The 22,299-nt window shown below is 43.7% G+C and overlaps 1 protein-coding gene across 1 annotated transcript; it reads left to right on the top strand.

Moving 5' to 3' along the window:
- Positions 1–13,595: 13,595 nt before the first annotated feature.
- On the top strand, positions 13,596–22,161 carry TMEM9B (TMEM9 domain family member B). The gene is made up of 5 exons (XM_068194162.1): positions 13,596–13,760; positions 15,435–15,526; positions 17,266–17,374; positions 18,259–18,393; positions 21,005–22,161. Exons 1-5 carry the CDS (start codon positions 13,686–13,688, stop codon positions 21,158–21,160), a joined length of 567 nt encoding a protein of 188 aa, XP_068050263.1. The 5' UTR covers positions 13,596–13,685; the 3' UTR covers positions 21,161–22,161.
- The last annotated feature ends 138 nt before the right edge of the window (positions 22,162–22,299 follow it).

The raw sequence follows: 22,299 nt of genomic DNA, 5'->3' as shown, positions 1-22,299 counted from the left end.
TTGAAGATGAAACACATCTTCAGCCCTTCTGGAAGATTAGCAAGCTGAAAAGCAATTATAGTCATGGCAATAATTTAATAATTTCCTTAAAATCAAAATTTTATACATTGTTAGCTGTCTTTTCCCCTTTCTAAAACTGTAGTTTAACAGTATTGCTTCTGATACTGCTCGTCTGACAAATATATTTAAAAATTATTGAAACAAAACTGAAAAAAATCTAAATCTTAAGACAGAAACTCCAAGTGTTCTTTTCTTAATAATTCTTTCAGGAGCTTTGTGTAGAGGAATTTCTGAGAGAAAGAGGTCACAATCTGGATGTTCATGATTTATATGGTTGGAGTGAAGGTTGAGCTACCCCAGCCTAGGCCTCAGATGTGGGCCTCGGTGAGGCCTTGAAGCCTGTGGTACAGTTAAGAATAAGTTTGTGGTGCAGTCACAAATTATGTTAAGGTATAACACAATGTACTGAGCTATCTAGGTGTAAATTAGTATAGGTCTGCAGTGTGAAACTTTAGCCACCTTAAGACAGGAACAAACAATGTTTGCTTGCCACTGAGAGTGTGCTCATGATTGTAAACTATCTGGAAGTGTATAAAAACTACTGTCTGTAAACAATAAAGGGAGAACATATGATTAGCCATATTGGTTTGGATCTGCTTATGTTCCTGTCCAGATCACCCTTTAATTATCAGTCCCTGCTCTAGCTTTGCTTACCTAATAACTTATTATTGTTTTATAGGAGAAGAATGGACTCATCTTCTGGAAGAAGTAACCTTTAGCTCCTGCAGCACCAAGAGCCTGTGGCTCACAAGATCCTATTTCATTTTTTTTGGTGTTCCTGGCTTTGAGGAAGCTCCAAGACTGGGCTTGAAGGTCCCAAAGGCTGTTCCAGCCACCTAAATAAAAGCACATTTATTACCTGTGTATCTGAACTCTCTGAATGGGTAAAAAAAAGTTAGTTTATTAGGCTCTTTTTCCTACACCAAACTCTTCCAACACTTCCTCTTCAGAGGCAGTGATGCCTCTGAAACTGCATATTGTTTAATTCAGCTCAAAATGTGAACTGTGTTTTTCTAAATATTCAGCATGTTTTTCAACTCAGTAGTCAATCTGCCCATTGTAGACTATGGCTGTGGGTGGTGGGGAAAACACAGAGTCACTTGTGTGCTTCAAAACACTTCCCTTGCAGGTACAGCCATTAAACAGACAAATTGTTTAGCTAAGGCTGGAACCTGATGTACACTTATTAAAGTCTGTTGGCAATTTCCCCTGAATTTTAAAGAAAAGTGTTTTGTGTTTCCATAGTAACTCCAGCTCCTTTCCTGAGCTGTCTGATGCACTGCTGATATTACACAACCTATTGTATTAGGAGGCAGTGAAGAGCAGTGTTGAAAAGTCTACTAAATTTAAGGATTATGAAATTACAGCCACCAAGTGGGGGCTGGGGAGGGAGAGGGTAAACAGAGCAGCTTTGGGCCACAAGTAGTTTTGCTACTTGGGAGTTTAGACAGAGAACCATGGAATTGTAGAATGGTTTTGGTTGGAAGGGACCTTTAAGATCCTCCTAGTTCCAGCCCCATTGCCGTGGGAAGGGACAACTTCCACCAGACCAGGCTGCTCAGAGCTCCATCCAACCTGGCCTTGAACACTGCCAGGGGATGAGGCATCCACAGCTTCTCTGAACAACCTGTGCCAGTCTTTCAACACCTTTACAGTAAAGAATTTCTTCCCAATATCTCATCTAAACCTACTCTCAGTCTGAAGCCATTCCCCTTGTCCTGTCACTGCTCCTGTAAAGCGTCCCTCTCCACTCATCCTGTAGGCTCCCTTCTGCTACAGGAATGGCTGCAAGAAAGACAGAAGGTATGGGAAGGAGAAGGAATAAACAGGCTGAGTCACACAGCCTGTTGTTCCTCTGTGGAGCTGTCAGAGGAGCTGAGATAAGCCTGAGCTGTTTCCCAGGCTGGGCTCAAACCCTTATTCAGCAGTGCCAAGGACAGGCTTGGTCCAGCCCTGGCAGTGCCAGCTGGGTTGGGGTCCCTATGACACGCAGAGCCAGACTCTAAAACTCAGAGACAGAGTGAGTTTTAAAGTAGGTATGTTTATTCGGCCGGACGTATGTGGGACATTTCCTCAAATACATGCGTGCCCCTTGCTTACACACGTGTTCTTTTATCCCCTGGAGTGTTACATATGCATTAAGTTTCCTCATGGGTCATTTCCTGGCTCCCCTCCCTCTCCGCTCTGTATGCTAATCAGCTTGTCGGTCCTCTGCGCCTGCGCAGCTGTCTCTGGTGGTCGTCCCAGGCTTTGGGGGTCGTAAAAGGGATGAAGTAAGAATGGTCTTCTTCAGGCTGACTTTTCGACCCCACTGCTTTGCACATGCCCATTGATTCCTTGGCCACGGTCCAAGCCAGGGGCCAGGATCCATCTGTTTCCAGAACATAAGGGACCCCATTTTTCAGTTGTCTTTACACCCTGTATCCTGTTTTCCATATACATTCTTTCTCCTTATCAGGTCTCTCTTTGCTGCTCTGCACGTAGTCTCTTCCTTTCCCATAGGCCAGGATACGGTATATTCTCACGTGACATAAGGATGTGGCCCTAAGCAATATCCATTATTTTATATGCCTATTACTATTCAATACCTTCTAATTTCTATGATTAATATCTTCTAGTTCTAACCCCATGTTTCAGTCCCCCCTTTTCAGCAAAATAGTAAATTCTTTTACTTAGTACAAGCTCCAATCTCTACGATATGTGTCTCCCAATGCTTTACCATGTATCTGGGATAAAGAGGTTAGTATTGCTATTCGTTGTAACAATTTGCAATTCCAAATGAGTATCACAAAGGATAGTGTTAAACTTATACCTACTAATATTAGTAAAACAATAATGGGGTGACATAATGTATTTAGGATTCCAGTTGCAGTGGGCGACCATCCAAAAAGTGAATCCCACCAACTGTGACTTGCATCCTGTTTCACTCTTTGCAGAACCTTGCTTATTTCTTTTATGTCATGATGGACAGTAATTAAGGTTTTCTCCCCAGTTTTTTTAATATTCTCTAGAATTTTGACAAGGTCCTGATGTTTGATTAATTGTCTAATTAAAGTGACGTTCATTCCAATAGGCGTGGGTGACAACCTGTGGTACATCTTATTGTTGGCATTAATTAGCTGATGAGACACAACTGGTGCCAAATACAGAAAGTCACACCCTGAAATCCTAACAAAGTTACAAATACAAAAGTTAAGATAATTCTTACCGAGCAAAGTTACATTACCCTTATGTATTTCTATAAAAGTATACGCAGTTCTCAAACATACACAACCTTGACCAATATATACAAGTACAGTCATTTGACTCGTATCTGGATGAATCTCAAAGTGACAAACACCTTGTTCAGTATCAAGACATATATCTTGAGCATCGACTGTGTTACTCTCACAAATGAACCCCTGTTGTTCCCGGGTAATGCAAGATTCTAGATTCACAGTTTGCCTGCCATTTTTCACCCACTCTCCGTGCCCATGCCCTGTGCTCTGAAGGGTAGAGCACTGACTGCTCATGATTCAGTCCCAGTGCTATAACAGGATGAATAACATAAACTGTGGCATTGCATATGGTGAGCACAAAGGCAGTAACTACGTTGTCAGTCGAGTCATAGGTAAAGTTTACCAAAGTCCACCAAGACTGAAATTTCTTCTCAAAATCTGTAGCACTGTCCCACACGGCCTTTCGAATTTCAATTGGAAAGGCTCCTTCGCTTCCTTCCCTTATAATTGAGGCAGCTGTTGATTGCAACCATAATTGTGCCTGTATACAGCTAAAGGCCAGAGACACATTATCCTGAACCACAGCAAGTGCATCTATGATTGACCCATGGTCTTGGTCCTCTGCCTTTTTCAACCTTGGCAGTATTCTCAAGACTTGCCACTGACTGGTTCTCAATGCTAACAAAAATGACTGTAAAGGTTGTTTTAATTTAGTTAAATTACTTGTTGCAGTGGCTAATTTGTTCATTAATATTTCAGAATCAATTCCGTTTAGGACTCCCAGCCCTGTCCCTAATATTCCAGTCAGATCTCTTCGCATTCTGCCTCCAGTATATGCTTGTTTCTGCAGCCAGGTCATCTAACCCTCAAAGGATGTTTTTAAAAAGGGAGAGCAGGCTGGTTGAATTTCAGAGATGTTAGTTTGCATTAGTAATTCAACACGTTTAAGAGACCATTCTGAGTTAAACAATAACTGCTGTTGGCCTGTATTTCTTATTACATATGGGCCGATTTTATAAATTTCAGGTCCAGGCCCAAGAGGTGTGATTTGCGTTTGGGCTGGGGTCATGGGCTCAGTTGTGGCATTTATTTTAAACTTGAAGGAGAGCCCAATGGTATCCCGGGCCCAGAGACAAACTACTTCAACAGTCTGTATTAATGTAAAGTTACACCAACAGTCTATTTCACTTGAACAACTACAAACCTCCCAGTTTCCGTCCGTGGGAGATGTTAAAACACTAATTTGGGTTGCTCTCCTATGATTGGTTCCATTGATCATCCGACACTATCCTAATTTCTTTTCCTATGGTTCCTTGAAGTGACCATATTCTTTGTCTCTGCCACTCTTGTCTTTCGTATGCTTGGTTTCTGTGCATGACTACAGTTGATAGATTCAGACTTTTTATGTCAGAGTATTTTCCCATGGATCCAGTGTAACAAGTAAAGGCTTGGGACCAAGGCTATTCAGCATTACTCTGGCTAGAGGTGGGTTTTAGTTCTAGGATCATGATTAGGGTTGCTAACAAAACAATTCTCCTGATTAGACTTTTGCAACCTAAATTGCTAAACACCCCCAACCACAATATACTCATTTTGTTCGAGTGAATTTTAGTTTCAGTTCATTATCACCGGATGTTACTTTCCAAGGGGCCTCAGGAGCTTTCTTTACTCGAGAGTGGTGAATCCAGGTGTTCTGCTCTTGGATCTTAATCGCAGTGAAAGTGGTGAGAAGCACTTGGAACGGTCCTTCCCACTGCGGCTCCAAGGTCTTTTCTGTAAGAGACTTGACATACACATAATCCCCAGGCTGTATGTCATGCACTGGTCATCTAGCCCTCTGCTCTGAGTTCCAGCCATGTGTTTTTCAATTTCTCTGAGCTGCTTACCTAAGGCCACCATGTAAACAGCCAGCCTTTCTTCCCCAGTTTGGGTGGATATTCCCTTCTGTACACCATATGGTCTCCCATAGAGCATTTCAAAGGGGCTCAGCTTTGTTTTGGTTCTGGGCTTAGTTCGGAGTCGCAACAATGCTAGTGGGAGAGACTGGGGCCAAGGCAAATTAACTTCTTGCCCTAGTCTCACAATTTGTTGCTTAATCAAATGATTCATTTTTTTCAACTTGGCCACTTGACTGGGGGTGATATGGTGTGTGAAGTTCCCAATCTATGCCCAGAAGCTGACTGACCTGTTGTACTATTTTAGAAATAAAATGAGGTCCCCTGTCTGAGGATATTGTGGCTGGAACTCCAAAGCGTGGTATTATTTCTTGTAACAGCACCTTTGTTACCTCCCGAGCTTTTGCAGTCCTGGTGGGGAAAGCCTCTGGCCATCCTGAAAAGGTATCTGTTAGTACCAACAAATATCGATACCCCCCTTTTCTAGGCAATTCTGAAAAATCAATTTGCCACTGCTGACCAGGTCCATGGCCCTTTCCAATTTGGCCAAGTTTTGGTTTAGGGGTATTCTTAGGGTTAGTCTGGAGGCAAAGTTCACACTGCCTGGCTACCTGAGTGACAGTGGCATATAAGTTCCTAGCAATGATTTTTCCAGTCAAGTAGTTATGCAGGGCATCAATTCCCCAGTGTGTTTTCTGATGTTCCTCTTTTACTAATGACCATAATAAATGGGAGGGGATAACTAGTTTCTTTTCTGCTGTAACAGCCCATCCCTCTTGGTTATACGTTCCCTTTTCATCTTCAATTAGCTTTCTGTCCTTCTTAGCATACACTGGCTTACCTTCTAGGGAGATTTGGCCATCAGGAATTAAGGGTCCCTCCACTGTTACCTCACCTGTTGCCGTTTCTTTTGCCTCTCTGTCCGCCAGCTCGTTTCCCTCCTCCAATTCTGAGCTTCCTTTTTGATGTGCTTTAATGTGCATGATTGCCACCTTTTCAGGCAGTTGGACTGCTTCCAATAGTTGTAGTATCTCTTGCGTATGTTTAATGTTCTTTCCCTGTGAGTTTAATAGTCCTCTTTCTCTCCAGATAGCCCCATGGGCATGCACCACTCCAAATGCATATCTTGAATCTGTATAAATGTTTATTCTTTTTCCCTTTGATAACTCTAATGCCCGAGTCAGGGCAATTATTTCTGCCTTCTGTGCAGAGGTACCTGTTGGTAATGGTCCTGATTCGATTAGATCCCTTGATGTGGTAACTGCATACCCAGCATGTCGCTTTCCATTGATGACGTAGCTGCTTCCATCAGTGAACCAGGTTTCCGCATCATCCAGAGGGGTGTAATAAGTGGCTTTGATGGTCTCCAGGCAATCGTGATGAATTGGTTCTCCTTGGTTCCTACTGAGAAAGGAAGCTGGGTTGACAATGTTAGTTACCACTATCTCAACATCATCTTGTTCTACCATGATAGCTTGGTATTTCAGAAATCGTTGTGGGGAGAGCCAGTGGCCACCCTTGGTTTCTAGGACTGAGGATACTGTATGAGACACTAGCACAGTCATCTTCTGGCCCAGGGTGAACTTACGGGCTTCCTGAATGTTCAGTACAACTGCGGCCACTGCTCTGAGGCAACCTGGCCATCCTTTCGCTGCTGCATCTAGCTGTTTAGAAAGGTAAGCAACTGCCCTTCTGTATGGGCCCAGGTCCTGTGCCAGTATTCCCAGGGCAATTCCCTGTTTCTCATGAGAGAAGAGAAAGAATGGTCTACTCACGTCTGGAAGTCCTAGAGCTGGAGCTGACATGAGGGCCTTTTTCAGCTGACCAAAGGCCTGTGTGGTTTCTTTTGTCCACTGAAGGTCTCTGCTTCCATTTGCAATGAGTGAATACAGAGGTTTCATGAGCAATCCGTAGTTGTATATCCATAGTCTGCACCATGCTGTCATACCCAGGTATGTTCTCAGTTCCTTTATCGTCTGAGGTTTTGGGGTTTGGCATATTGATTCTATGCGTTCTTTCCCCAAAGTCCATTGTCCAGCACTGATTTCATACCCCAGGTAGATCACCTTCTGTTTTACCACCTGAGCCTTTTTCTTTGACACCCTATATCCCTGGAGCCCCAAAAAGTTTAAAAGGCTTACCGTCCAAGCCACGCACCCTTCTTCTGTGGGGGTGGCTATGAGGATGTCATCTACATACTGCAACATTTTGCCTTCTCCTGGTGGGGCTTCCCAGGATTCCAAATCCTTTGCAAGTTGTTCTCCAAACAGGATGGGCGAGTTTTTGAAGCCTTGTGGTAAAACTGTCCATGTGAGCTGAGTTTTGCGTCCACTTTTGGGATTTTGCCATTCAAATGCAAAAATTTTCTGGCTGGTTTCATGGAGAGGGAGGCAAAAGAAAGCATCCTTCAAATCTAAAACAGTGAACCAAGTTAGTTCTGGTGTTAAACATGTCAACAAGGTGTAGGGGTTGGCTACCACAGGGTAGAGATCCTCAGTGATCTTGTTAACAGCCCGTAAATCCTGCACGATCCGGTATGTCCCATCAGGTTTGCAGACAGGCAGGATAGGAGTGTTAAAATCAGACTGGCAGTCTTTCAATAACCCCAGCTGTAAGAAATTTTCAACTATCAGGCTAATTCCTTCTCTATCTTCTTTCCTCAAGGGATACTGCTTAATTCTAACTGGTTGTTTTCCTTCCTTGAGCCTAATTTGTATTGGTGGTGCATTTTTTGCCCTCCCTGGTACATTGGAGGCCTATACTCCTGGGAAGACTTGATTCAGAATCTCTTCACTAATTTCTTCTTTAGCCTTAATGGTTGTCAGTATTAAGCTCAGCACTTCTACATATTCTTGTTCATTCACCTCCAGAATAACTTCCCCATTTTTAAATGAAATAGTTGCCTCCAGTTTCTCCAGTAAGTCTCTCCCTAGGAGAGATTCTGGGGAATTGGGCATGTATAAGAATTTATGGATGCCCCACTGTTTTCCATATTTGTATTTGAGTGGCTTGCAAAAATATGCTATCTCAGGTTGGCCAGTTGCTCCCCTGACCCTGACATAATCATTCCCTACTGGCACCAGAGCTTTGTTTAAAACTGAAAATGTTGCTCCTGTATCCACCATGAATTCCACCTCTTTCCCTTCCTCCCCCAGTTTCATTTTTATAACCAGTGGATCTCCTGGGGTAAGGTCCCCCAGTCCCCTTCAATTACTTTCTGTGTGAGCAACCACCACCTTCCTTCCCCACTTCCCTTTCCCATTTCCTTTTCGTTCAGGGCACTCGTTTTTCCAGTGTCCAAGTCTTTTGCAATTTGCACACTGATTTTTACCCAACCGGGGTGGTCCTTGCCTAGGTGGTCTTTGTCCTCCTTTATTTTCTTCTTTTATTACAGCCATTATTTTTCTCATTCCTTGCCTATATCCTTCTTCTCGATTGCTGAAAACCCTCCATGCTTCTTCTAGCAAGACCTCCAACTTCCTTTCCTCTCCCCCCTGGAGTCTCTGAAGTTTCCTCCTGATATCTTGACTAGATTGCCCTAAAAATAAACTTGCTAGCTGCTGTATCCCTACCTCTGATTCAGGATCTAATGATGTATAATGACGCATTGTGTCTCTCAAGCGATCCAAAAACTCAGAAGGACTTTCAGAGGGATTCTGTTTAATTGCATATAAAGCTGACCAATTTATAGTCTTGGGGATGGCCCGCTCCACCCCCTTTGCTATCCATTCTTGGTAGTGATGTAACTTTTTATTTGCCCCTCATCATTTGGGTCCCATTTTGGGTCTTGGAGGGGAAAGAAGTTCTTAACATCCTCTTCTTTTGCTTTGCAAAAGCCTTCTGCCAAGTCTCCTGCTGGTTTTAAAACTAGCTGTCTTTCTGTGTCTGTCAATGCATCCAACAATAACTGAATATCTGACCAGTCTGGGTTATGCTGCTTAATCATGTATCTTAACCTTTTAGCTGTTCCTATTGGGTCACTTCTATAGTTTTTGGCAACTCTTTCCCAACCTTCTAAATCAATTGTAGAGAAGGGGACTTTTATCAACACCCTTTTCTTCTCAGGTCCTATTGCTTCCCTTAAAGAGGCTTGTATGATTTCCTTTGTTTGTTTTCTAGTCTGAGATGCTATGGGACTGCCTGCACTCTCATCACTATCACTCTCAGGCAATGGTGGATCTGATATAGTCTGTAACTCAGAGGTGGGTGGGGGAGCAGACGGTCCAGCCTGTCTCTCCTCCAAGGGGGCTGAACCTGTTCCTCCCCTTAGTCCCCTTTGCTCCTCAGGGGGTGACACAAATAAATCCAACTACTCCTGCTTTTGTGTTTCTGCTTGATAGACCTTATCATGATGTGTGCAACGCTGGTTTATTGAGCAGGTGCTACAACATCGTTTAGGCTGCTTCCTATTAGCTTTGCCTTCCCTTTCTAGGGCTAATACCAGGGGGTCAGAAGGGGCCCTGATCCCACAATCCCTCTGCCATTCAGGGTGATTTCGGAGGGAGAAAAACATATCTGCATATGAAACTTCAGTCCACTTACCCTCACGTCTAAGAAATAGCATTAGTTCCAATAAGGTATCATAATCTAGGCTCCCAGTCGGGGGCCATCTGGCTCTGTTTTCCAGACGATACAAAGGCCACCACTGGCTACAGTATTTTACCAGGGTGCGTTTGGACTCGACACCCCCCGAGCCTGCAATCTTCTTCCAATTAGCTAAAATGCAGCCCAGAGGGCTTGCCTTGGGAATTTCTCTGCTCTCTCCCAATCCCATTATTTTCTTATCTTATGGCTTTTATCCAGATCTTTCGCACACTCTTACACAGTCTTTTCTTAATCCCTTTCTCCTAGCTCCAGATCTCTGGAATTAAATAGATCCCAAAATAACAAAACACCCTTTAAAATTTCTAGCTCTGGATTCTCCTGACTCTGCAGCTTATACTGAGCACAGTAACTGTGTCTCATACATGATGGGCAATACCACCACTCCCTGCAGGTCCTGCACTCAACCAGCTCCCACTCTAGATATTGCCCTTGTCAAAACAGAGGGTCCGAAGGTTCAAATCCAAAACCACTGGGGGAAAAGGATCCCCTCCAGCTGTCCTGCCACGGCTAGTAAAGTACACTAAATGAACCCTAAAAACAATACTCACAGCAAAAACATCAAACAAATAGCAGTAGCTGAGAACAACATTTATCAGAGCAGGCTTCACAACGAAATACTTTACACAAAATACTCACAACAAAACCTTAGACAGCATTAAGCAAACCTAATACTCACAGCAAAAGCATCAAAACAGCACCAATAGTGCTTCAAACAAAATGCAATATCCAAAAACGACGCAAGGAGTTCAAAGAGTCCACACAAAGTTGCCACAATAATAACTTTTGACACAAGCATCAGAAATATGCCACAGTTTCCCAAACACGAGTTACTTCACACAAAACCTTTAAAACTCACACATACGCCCAGACAGCAACAAAGCTCACACACACATCAGTGCAAAATTCACACACATAAACACGAGTTACTTCACACAAAACCTTTAAAACTCACACATACGCCCAGACAGTAACAAAGCTCAGTGCAAAATTCACACACATAACAGACAAAACTCACATAACAGACAAAACTCACATACACCTAGACGGACAAAACTCACACACACATATCACACACCCAGACAGCAACCATACACCAAGGATTCAGTGAATCCTCCCCCGCTGCCTTTCCGTCGGTCAGCGGCCCTTACCGATAGCTGCCCTTTCAGCTTCCGGTTACTTGCAAGTCCAAACCAAACCAAGCCTCCCCCGCTGCCTTTCCGTCGGTCAGCGGCCCTTACCGATAGCTGCCCTTTCAGCTACCAGTTACTTGCAAGTCCAAACCAAACCAAGACCATGCTCTGTGCGGTCAGACGTCTCTGATAGGCTTACCAGCGGTCACTACGGGACCCCCCCTTATTTAAAAGATACATACCGTTTCTCCTCTGGTTAGGAGGTCGTTCTCTGCCCCCGCAGTAAGCGACACGAGAAGCGGAGTTCCTCCAGAGAAATCCTGGGGCGCGCCTTAGGAAGTCCGCCCCTGAGCCGGTCCCACGGCTGGCAGAGAAGTCCCTTTGTGGTCGCCAATTGACACGCAGAGCCAGACTCTAAAACTCAGAGACAGAGTGAGTTTTAAAGTAGGTATGTTTATTCGGCCGGACGCATGTGGGACATTACCCCAAATACATGCGTGCCCCTTGCTTACACACGTGTTCTTTTATCCCCTGGAGTGTTACATATGCATTAAGTTTCCTCATGGGTCATTTCCTGGCTCCCCTCCCTCTCCGCTCTGTATGCTAATCAGCTTGTCGGTCCTCTGCGCCTGCGCAGCTGTCTCTGGTGGTCGTCCCAGGCTTTGGGGGTCGTAAAAGGGATGAAGTAAGAATGGTCTTCTTCAGGCTGACTTTTCGACCCCACTGCTTTGCACATGCCCATTGATTCCTTGGCCACGGTCCAAGCCAGGGGCCAGGATCCATCTGTTTCCAGAACATAAGGGACCCCATTTTTCAGTTGTCTTTACACCCTGTATCCTGTTTTCCATATACATTCTTTCTCCTTATCAGGTCTCTCTTTGCTGCTCTGCACGTAGTCTCTTCCTTTCCCATAGGCCAGGATACGGTATATTCTCACGTGACATAAGGATGTGGCCCTAAGCAATATCCATTATTTTATATGCCTATTACTATTCAATACCTTCTAATTTCTATGATTAATATCTTCTAGTTCTAACCCCATGTTTCACCTACACAAGGAGGGAGACTTGTAGATGGCTTCATCTGCCAGCTCTGGGGGGCCACAGCTGGAAATGCTGCTTCTCACCAAGGTTGTCTGCTCTCTGCAAGAGGGTGATCACAGCTCTTGGGTGGAAATAATTAATCACATGACAAATGAAGAATGAAATGAACAGGGCTAATGCCTTTATTAATGTTCACCTCTTTATTAAAAAGATCAGCTGGGCAGGGGACCTGACATGGAGCTTGCCCCTGCTGTTGCATCTTGTCCCAGGTAGTTGAAAGGGAAGGAGGCGTGCAGAGTCTGTCACTGAAGTCCAGAGCAGCAGAAGTCCCCTCTTCTTTCCTTGTGGTAAACTGGTAATCAAAGAGTGAGGAAGTGTGCAGAATCTGTCACTGAAGTCCAGAACTGTGAAGTCCAGAGCAGCAGCTGTCCCCTCTCCTTTCCCTGTGGCAGCACCAGGAAGTTATGTCTGTCACCACTTCTCACAGCCTACTCTAGTCTAGTCTTTTTTTAGGTGATGGGCAAAAGTCAATCAGGGAATGTGTTTCCTTCTTTCTCAGCTAGGGCATTTGTCTAGCCCTCCTCTACTGTGTTTAGTTCTTTATTTAGGGGTGTCTTTATCCCCTAAAATACTCCCATGATCCCAAGGTTTTTTTTTATTTGCATTTTAGTCCCAGAAGGTCTGAGTGGGTGAGGGAGGCAGGATATATCCAGGTAGTTTAGAGAAAACAAACAGAGCAATTAGCTAATTAACATTTCAATATCGGTACTCAGCTAGAGCCAGCAGCCGTTCCAGTGTTGCCATGGGAACTAGGAAGGCCCTGCCCTGTCCCCGTTGCCAGGGAACACCTGGGAACTTTGTTCTTTACAAAGAACATTGCTGGATTTTAGTGATGTTTTCTCAGAGAAACAGCTGTCTATCAAGCATGAAGATTTATAAAACTGTGTGTCCAGATGTGTAAAAACTGAATTATATGCTGCTCACACACCGCATTTAGAGTGGTGGTGGTAATAATAATTTCTTGGAATAAACTGATTCTAATAGGGCCAAGACTGGGGAGCCACAGGCTAGTCAGCCCCACCTCTCTTTAAAAAAGGACATGTTAATACTAAGGTGTGTCCAGAGAAGGGTAACAAGGCTCCTGAAAGGCTTCAGAAATGTGTCTTATGAGGAGCGGCTGAGGGAGCTGGATTTGTTTAGTCTGGAGAAGAGGAGGCTCAGGGGAGATCTCATCACTCTCTACACCTGAAAGGAGGCTGCAGTGAGATGGGGGCTGGTCTCTTCTGCCGTGCCTGCAGTGAGAGGACTCAAAGAAATGGCCTTAAGCTGAGTCAGGGGATATTCAGGTTACAGACTAGAACAAATTTTTTCACTGTCAGCGTGGTCAGGCATTGGAATATGTTGTCCAGGGAGATGGTGGAGTCACCATCCCTAGAGATGTTCAAGAGGTTTCTGGACCTGGATAGGTGATATGGTTTAGTGGTTACAGGGCTGGATTGGTGGTTGGAATCGATGATCCTGGAAGTCTCTTCCATACCTGACGATTCCACGATTTCAGGAACATATTTTTGCCGGCCGGCCCGCGCTCGTGGCGTTCCCACGGGGGACGCCGCCACGAGCGGACGGCGCCCCACGTGAGGGCAGCGGCAGGCGGAAGTGATGGCTGCAGGTGCCCAGCGGCGGCGCAGCGGCGACAAGCGGCGGTAAAGCGGCCACAGAGCGGCGGGGCCCGATATGGCGGCCCGCGGGGCGCGCCTCTGCTCGCTGCTGCTGCTGACCGCACTGGCGGGGCTGGGCGCCGAGGCCAAGGTGAGCGGGACGCGGGGGACGGGTCACGGTGGCGCTCCCGGTACCGGGCCCTCCCTCCATCCGCCGCTCCTACCGGGCGCTCGGTTCCCGCGGGTGGTTCCGCCTTCTCGGCCCCACTGCCGCCCCGGGCGGCTGTAGGGGAAGGCCGGAGCCGGAGCCGGTGGTTTCTTGTGGGCGCTGCCCTGCCCCGCTCGGCGGAGGAGCAGGGCCGCTGGTGCGGCCTCGGCGCCAGCCCCGGTTCTTGCGCTCCCCGTGAGCTCGTAGCCGTTGATGTCACTTTGCCGCGGTGCCCCTGGACACCGTCACACAAAACTGTGAGTGGAGATGGAGCTGCCGTTCCCGGGCTGGGTGGGGCTGAGTGCCGGGCCCGCCGCTGCTCCGGTCGCTGCCCGGCCTCAGCGCGCTGAGTGCGGGCGCTCCGCTCCTGGCCCTCCCTGTTGCGTTAATGTCTGGGACTGCTACCGCAGTTCTCTGGCGCGGGCAGAGAACACCGTGTCTTCTACAATCAGAGCACCCGCGTTTGAATTTTCCCCAAACACGTCTGGATTTTCTCCATTTTGATGGTGATCAGGGGTTTGACTCCTCTGTGGCAGAGCAGAAGCTCTGTGGGGTAGGATGTGGTACGTGGGGGGGATCTGTGCTGCTCTCCTGAGACCCCCCTGCACTGCTGCACCCGGCTCTGGCTCCCAGCACAACAAGGACACGGAGCTGCTGGAGCCAGTGCAGAGGAGGCCGTGGAAGGGATCACAGGGCTGGAGCACCTCTCCTGTGAGGAAAGGCTGAGGGAATTGGGATTGTTTAGTCTGGAGAAGAGGTGACCTAATTGCAGTACCTGAAATCTGTAAGAAAGATGGAGAAGAACTGATTGTATGGGCATGTAGTGTCTGGACAAAGTTTTACACTGAAAGAGGGTAGGGTTAGGTTGGGTATCAAGAAGAAAGTTCTCTGTGAGGGTGATGAGTTACTGGCACAGGCTGCCCAGAGAAGCTGTGGATGCCCTGACCCTGGCAGTGTTCCAGGCTGGCTTGAACAGGGCTTTGAGCAACCTGGTCTAGTGGAAGCTGTCCCTTCCTGTGGCAGTGGAACTGGAACTGGATGATCCTTTTCAACCCAAAGCTTTCTATGATTCTGTGCTAGTGCAGTCAGGGTTTTCCAACTGACCTGTGCTCAGTGTTCATTACCAATACTTGTTCACACATTCTTTTGCAATGCCACTAGAAATTGCCTTGAACTTTAGATAAGCCATGTTTATCCTTTGTCTCTTATTGTTTGCTAAAATAAGCTTAGTATTCTTTCATTCCTTTTAAGCTCATCACTTTATCTAACAAGCAGCTGTCCTCATAAGCTGAATAGTTGATTAATCAACATCAGCAATTTTTGCATATATAGTTTTTCTTGGGAAGAGGAATGAGCTTAAACTCCTTTTTTCCCCTCAAGAATGTGTTTTTATCTCAAACAGTAGTGTTACTTGACAAATTGCTCTACTCACTTAGTAATTCTGAAGGGTTGTTCTTAAACTTGTAGGAAGTCTTGAGTAAGAGTGTTCAGCGGTACTTGGAAGTGATTTGTGTTAAATATTTCAAGTCTTATGTGAAGAATGCCTTCTGTACCCTGATAATATAAATTACATAATAAGATAATTTGTTCTAAGCATGTTGTTTGCTTCACTTTTAGAACTCTGAGGATGTCCGGTGTAAATGCATCTGCCCTCCTTACAGGGACCACTCAGGCCACATTTACAACAAAAATGTTTCACAGAAAGACTGGTGAGTGTGTGTGGCACATACAAAATTATCATAAATCTTACTGGTTAAAGCCTTGTTCTGTAGTGATTACCTATGAATCTCCTGTGGTGCTGCCAGGACAAAGCAGAGCATTTCCATAACTTTCTGGAGCTTTTCTTTCAGAAGTACTCCAGAATTCAGCTCTAGCAAGGGACAAGGCTTAAAGCCTGTAGGTTTTGCCTTGTCTTCTGTTTTGGTTTGCTTGCTTGCATGTTTAGTTGTTTATTTAGACTTGGAAGTAGTAGAAGGGAAGAAAGTGATGTGTTTTGAATACAGTGACTTGGAGTGGTATAAAGGCAAGGGGACACAAACCTGGAACTGGGGCTTAGGAGTATTTTCTTTGCTTGCTCTACTCTTGAAAACCATCCCATCATTTAGGAACTGTTGTTTCTTGAATTTTATGAGGTTCCAATAGATTTTGCCCTTTCTAGCAACTTGGAGAAGAAAAAATGCTGATATTAATATTTCTTATCTTCTCAGTAAGATATTTCTTATCTTCTCAGTAAGAGAAGTATCTTGTATGCTGGTTAAGTACTACTGTACTTAACCAGCATACAAGATTTCTGCAGTACTTGGGCAGTGTATTGATACAAGCTTTCGGTCTTAGGAGCAGCATTTGCAGAGATTGTACCTGGCATGTATTTTTGATTTTTGTAGCTTGAATGCTGCATTCTTCCACAGAAAAAAAAATGTAGCTCTGCTTTCACATAAATGAGACAAATAAACCCTCCACTCCCCTCCAGAGGCTGTGAGGTGGCACTCAGCAGTTGCAGCTATGAAGAAGAAGAAGAAAGAAGACAGAAGAGATGAGCTGGTGCCTGGCTGGTGTTTGCAGCACTGCAATTTAGCCCAGTAAAGTGTTGAGTCCCAGGCTGCTGCTCTCACTTCAGGCCTTGTGTTTCACTACCTGCTGCTGACTGTGCCAGCACTGAGATAACCAGGAGAAAAGTGAAACCAGAAAGGATTCTGGTTCTGTCAGTGCTCTGCAGGGATCCTGAGGGTCTGAACTCTGAATAACAACCTGAGTCAGCAGAAAGTCACCAACATTATGTAAGTTGTTGTTGGAAGCAGTTGTCTCATGGCAGCTGGATTTTGATGCTGTGCTATAGAGTGCATATTATTGTCAGCCACACTTTTCCACAGAGAACTGACTTATATTTGGTAATCCTTTAAGTCAAATGCTTTTGCTGAAAGCTGAATGCTTTTTATTCACTGTCTTGCTGCTTAGAGAAACAACCCATCTGACTTCCCTTTTTTTCCCCCAATATCTGTACCTTGTGATGACATGAAAAAAAAAATTCAGTAATGTCAAAGAGAGGCTCATCTCCCTTCAGACAGTGAAAGGATGGAATAAGGCTCTTCTGAGTGAATAAAGAAGGGGAATTAGTAGCTGAAATTTACTTTTATCCATGATGTCAGTGTCAAATGATGCATTTGTGCTGGATTCATATCCTTGGACTTGTTCTGCTAACAGCTTTAATACTTCTCTGAAAAATGAAGACATTGTATTGAACTAGAAAGATCTTAAAACTTGTTCAGCAGCTTGTCAGTAGCTGAATTTCTCCTTTAAGTGACATAACTGTGGCGTAGTGATTTATTTGTACCTGCAGTTTAGAACAACTGAACTTAAGCAAGCTGAGCGTCTCAGCTCCTGCAGCAGAGTGGAACAGCTCAGCTAAAGCCAGCTCAAAACTGACTGGGCAGTTTCTATGTTTCCTCAGTGATTGTCTCCATGTGGTGGAGCCTATGCCTGTCCCTGGACCTGATGTAGAAGCTTATTGTTTACGTTGTGAGTGCAAATATGAGGAGAGAAGCTCAGTCACAATTAAGGTAAGCAGTGTAATTCTGTTGGCATATATCAAAGACTTCAACTGTTTAGTAAATATGTCTATTGTCTTTTAGAGAAATGCTATTTTTAAGGGAAAACTGTTCTAAGGCAGCCTAAAAAGTAACTTTTTTTTGTAGTAGTTATTCAGTCTTGAGCAGTAACAATAGCATTAAACTTTACTGAAGAAGTGAACCTGAGACACTTTATTGAAGATCTCCACTTTTGAGATCAGACTTTACACCTTGCTAAAATTGCATGTTCTAAGACATTTTGTCAAATTTTGGGCTTTGTTTTCCTTATTATTTCAGAGGGCCTCTCATTACACAGCTGCCTTACTTTCTTATTATAAATTTTCTTTATCCATGTTTGTTCTAACAGATGTTGTCTGTACTCTTCACATTCTTATCTCATTGGAGCCATTGAGGCCTGGACTGCTGTGAATAGACTGCAGAATGTCTTTTAGTTTTTGACAACACAGACTACTTTATTTTTGGGATTTTAGAAGTTTGGTGCTTTGTTTTGCTTGGTGACTGAATTCGGGTCTGTGCTAGACAATGGGAGATCAGTGGGGCATGCCCCAGATTTGTCACTTGTTTAATGGCCAGGCTGGACAGTTGTCTTGGTGGAAGCGAGAGTTACAATACTGAATTGTTTAAAGAGACATAGCCTAAGATTCTTTACAGGGTCTCACTGTTTCAAGCTGCCCTAAATTCTTAATACCATGTTGTAGTTTGTTAGTTTTCATTTGTTTCTGGGCTTTAAATCACCTGGTGACAATACCAAAGATCAAACTTTGCCTGTACTCATCTTTAGGTCCTTGCTGCCTCTTGTGAGACTAGGGGGCAAATGTTGCAATCTTGGCATAAACTGTGCTTGCATTATGTAGGTGACAATCATCATATACCTGTCCATTTTGGGCCTACTTCTTCTGTACATGGTGTACCTTACCCTGGTGGAGCCCATCCTGAAGAGGCATCTCCTTGGACATTCACAGCTCATACAAAGTGATGAAGACATAGGGGTGAGTTCACCAGAGTCTTTATGTGCTTGGTTAGCATGAAGATTGGGATGGTTGGTTGATAATTATTTGGGGTGAGCAGCTTTTTTTGCCAGGCAGTGTAAATGCTTTCCATGCTGGGAGAGGAAAGGAAAGGTGTGTGATGACTTCCGTGAAGCCACTCTTTCATTTTTCACTGGGCTGGAAAGCAGTGAGAACCTCTTCAGTGATGTCAGCTCTAGGCACAGAGAAGAAACAGTGTAGGAATGGAGGTAAGAATATACAGGAGTATAGGTCTTTAAGATTTAATGATCCAGTCTTGCCAGTGATATTTTTATGGGAACTGCTTACTGCTTGGATTGCTCTCTACAAAAAGAAACATCTTGTGTTGTTCAAGTTTGAGTTTCTTGATGCTAAAACTTCAATAAGAAATTGCTATAATGAAGCAGAATAGTAATGGATGCTGAAATAATTTCTTAGTATTACAGCCAGAAATCAAAATGTGACAGTATATTCTAACAGGTCAGAAGAGCTTTTTTTGGGAGCAGTCCAGTAGTGACACGGCTTCCTGTCATTACTGGCCTTTTCAGTCTCTAGCACTGGGTAACAGTCACATATTTTTGTTGTGAAATCAGGGTGCATAAAGCATAGCTGATAAAAGCTATTATCTAGGAAAATACTGAACTTTGAATACTTGATTATCCCCTTAGCAAACAGAAACACTTTTTAAGTAAAGATGGCTCATGATTGTCCCACTGTTTCTGAACTTACCTACATGGAGACATGTTTCAACTGTCTTTGTATTGACAATGTGGGATTTTCCCAGCATCCTCTAGGAGGATTTTGAGTTGAGTGTTTGTTGTTGTTTTTGTTTTTGTTTTTTTTTGAAAGGAAGTATTTGAATGACTCTTCCCTCTCTGTGCATTCTTATAGCAAATTGGGCAGCTCCTGCTTGAATTAAGTGAGCTTGTGCTGTATGCTATATCTCAGACAAATTTATAGCTTAGATAAATTACCTTAATGCCTCCAAATGTGAGTTAGTCTTTTGATTGCATGTGGAATAAGTGAAATAAGTCCCATGGCAGAGTTCAGGTTAACTGCGAATAAATTTACCTCAAAGTCTGGATCCATCTTGACCAATGTTATGTTTTGCTGTAGCTGTTCTGTGAACATAACATATTTTAAGGTCCGTTATGAATAATCCCCATTCTTGCCTTCCCTCTTGCATGTTCTTGAGATATTCTTGTCACACTTCAAAAATACCATGTCCATGGATTTTGTGGCTGAATTTCAAGGCAGTGTGTTCACTCTTTCTTGTTGCCCATTGATGACAGTGGCAACTGATGAATGTAAGCCACTTCCTTAGTCCTCTTTCCTCTTAAATTCTTTTTCCCCTTATTTGTCTACATAGAAAATGACAATATCTAGACTTGGAGCTGAGAATCTTGTTTGTCAGGAAGGCCAGTACCATCTAGACTGTCCTGTGTTCTCCCACCATGTGTTTTACAGTAGCAAACCATGTGTTGCTGTTACGATTTTTTTTTTCCCTGTGAATGAAGTGACCTGTCTCCTGTTAAATGCTGATTCTAGGTAAATCCAATTGTATAACTTTTTATGGTGAGATGATAGCTCTTTTGATAGGGCTTGTCTGTTGTTCTCTATGGGAATATTTTTTTAATGCTCATTGTGGCTTTGGGACTTACAGCAATCATTTCAATAGGTATCGTTAATGATTATCTATGTACAGCTTACAGTTGTCATTGAGCTGCTCTGCACAGTCATATCACAAATAAAGTATCCATTAATGTAAATATCTTCAAAAGTGTTCTGGGGGAAAAAAGAATATGAAATGTAGGGATACAAAAAGACAGTATTTTAATATAGGACATAATTATGTTATTTTTCATTATGCATTGTATATATGATGCTTTCTGATGTAGCTTTAGCAGCATTACGTTGTCCAAACAGTTTAAGAGCTAAATAAGAAGTTCAGTTCCAACTCTTACTGTTTATAACTTGGCTATATTTGCTAGCAGAAAATAAAGCCTTGCAGATACTGTTAGAAAACAGAGAGAGTAAACGTTAAACAAGCACTCGGTTCTTGTTGAGCTCTGTCACTTAAACAGCTGTATTGACACTGTGCTTTCAGACAGCTCAGCACAATAGGCTTAGTTTGGTAAACATCAGAGTGTGTTGGTTTGATACAGAAGCTGTGTGGGAACATCCTGAGCTGCCTGGCAGGAAATGGCCAGGAGCTGGCAGGGAGCTGACCCTAATTCAGTTGTGAAGTGCATTCACGACAGTCATGGGAGTGCCTGGGTCCGCTCTGGACTGCAAATGGATGCAAGATTGCTATGATACTGCAGCTTACCTGGGCAGCAGGTAATTGACAATACAATGAAGTGTGGTCTATTTGGGAAATCTGTGCAAGTTGCTGTCAATGAGAAATTGAAGTACAGTTCCAGTGTTTCAAAAACCTGCTTGGTCATTGTTACTGACCAGCTTTTTGGAACATCTCATTTACCTTAAAGGAAGACAAAACCAAACCACCCCCCACATCCTGTGGGAATATGACAACACAGCAGGCTTGGAGCTGGACCTTGTGAGGAGTAACGGGAGCATTTTGCCCTTGCAGGACCACCAGCCCTTCGCCAATGCGCACGACGTGCTGGCCCATTCGCGGAGCCGTGCCAACGTGCTGAACAAGGTGGAATATGCCCAGCAGCGCTGGAAGCTCCAGGTGCAGGAGCAGCGCAAGTCTGTCTTCGACCGGCACGTTGTGCTGAGCTAAGGAGGGCTCTGGGAAAGAACTCCAGGGATGTGGACTAGTGGAAAGAGATGACAGAAGTCTTCCTGATCCTGCCAATTCAGAAGAGTTTTCTTGAATGATTTGTTATTGATTTAAAAAAACAAATTAAAGAAGTATTTGAACTTTGAAGGGATGTACTAGAGTGGAAGGAGTTTAAACAGATTAGTTAATGAAAAGCTTAAATCTTTGTTTTCAAATGGTTTTTACTAAAAAAAACTGAAAAGAAAACAAACCCTAAGATACCTTGGGTTGTCACTGTGGTACATTATTTACAGTTGTGACTTTATGGTGGTTTTTAACTATATATTTCTCTCTACTATTTATGTGGTTAAAAAGTACCTGGGAACACAGTAATAACTTACAACTCACTAATCACTTTATGTAAAGACCTTTTGTAAATATACTTGGATTTTCTGCTGATTGATGTTAGGTACTGGAAATCAAAGTCTTGCAGTGTAGTTTTGGTCTCAGAGAATGAAACCCTGCTGGCTGTGTTCATTTGGTTTCTTGCACTCGTACTTTCAAGATGCTCTTATGGCAAGTGATGTCTGCAGACTTAAGGCAAAACATAAATGGACACTAACTCCTGGAGCTGCATATTTCAAGTACTGTGATGTAGATGAATTCAAATGCAGTGCACATTCAAGACAGTGTTGAGATTTTGTTCTATTTTGCTTTAACAGCTTAATATATTGTAGGTTTATGATAGCTCTTATAAAGTCTTTCCCTTTCTTTTCATGGGTAAAGTCTCAGGAGTTAGTATATGATGAAATATTTATAAAAATCTTCCTGCATTTGTCTGGATTGATTGTGTAAGGCACATACTTTCTCTAGCACCTGTCATCTTTGGAGTTAGGTGTATTTTTTTAGCTGCGACTCTGTACTCATCTCTCTTCAGAGGTTATACAGATGCTGGATGCCTAACTTTCATATATCCCCTTTGGAATGTAACAATTAAAGATAAAACTGATTTTTGAAAAATGCATCTGCATTATCAGTTTGTCATCATTTTTCTCCCACATTATGCTGCATGTAAATTCCATCTATAAAAGTACTCCTCTAAACATGCTTCAGAGTAGAAATATGTACTTGTTCAGTGATTAGGTAAAGAAAGGCTCATC

Source organism: Anomalospiza imberbis, chromosome 6, assembly GCF_031753505.1.
Source record: "Anomalospiza imberbis isolate Cuckoo-Finch-1a 21T00152 chromosome 6, ASM3175350v1, whole genome shotgun sequence".
Lineage (NCBI taxonomy): Eukaryota > Metazoa > Chordata > Aves > Passeriformes > Viduidae > Anomalospiza > Anomalospiza imberbis.
This window is presented reverse-complemented; position numbering and strand designations above follow the sequence as displayed.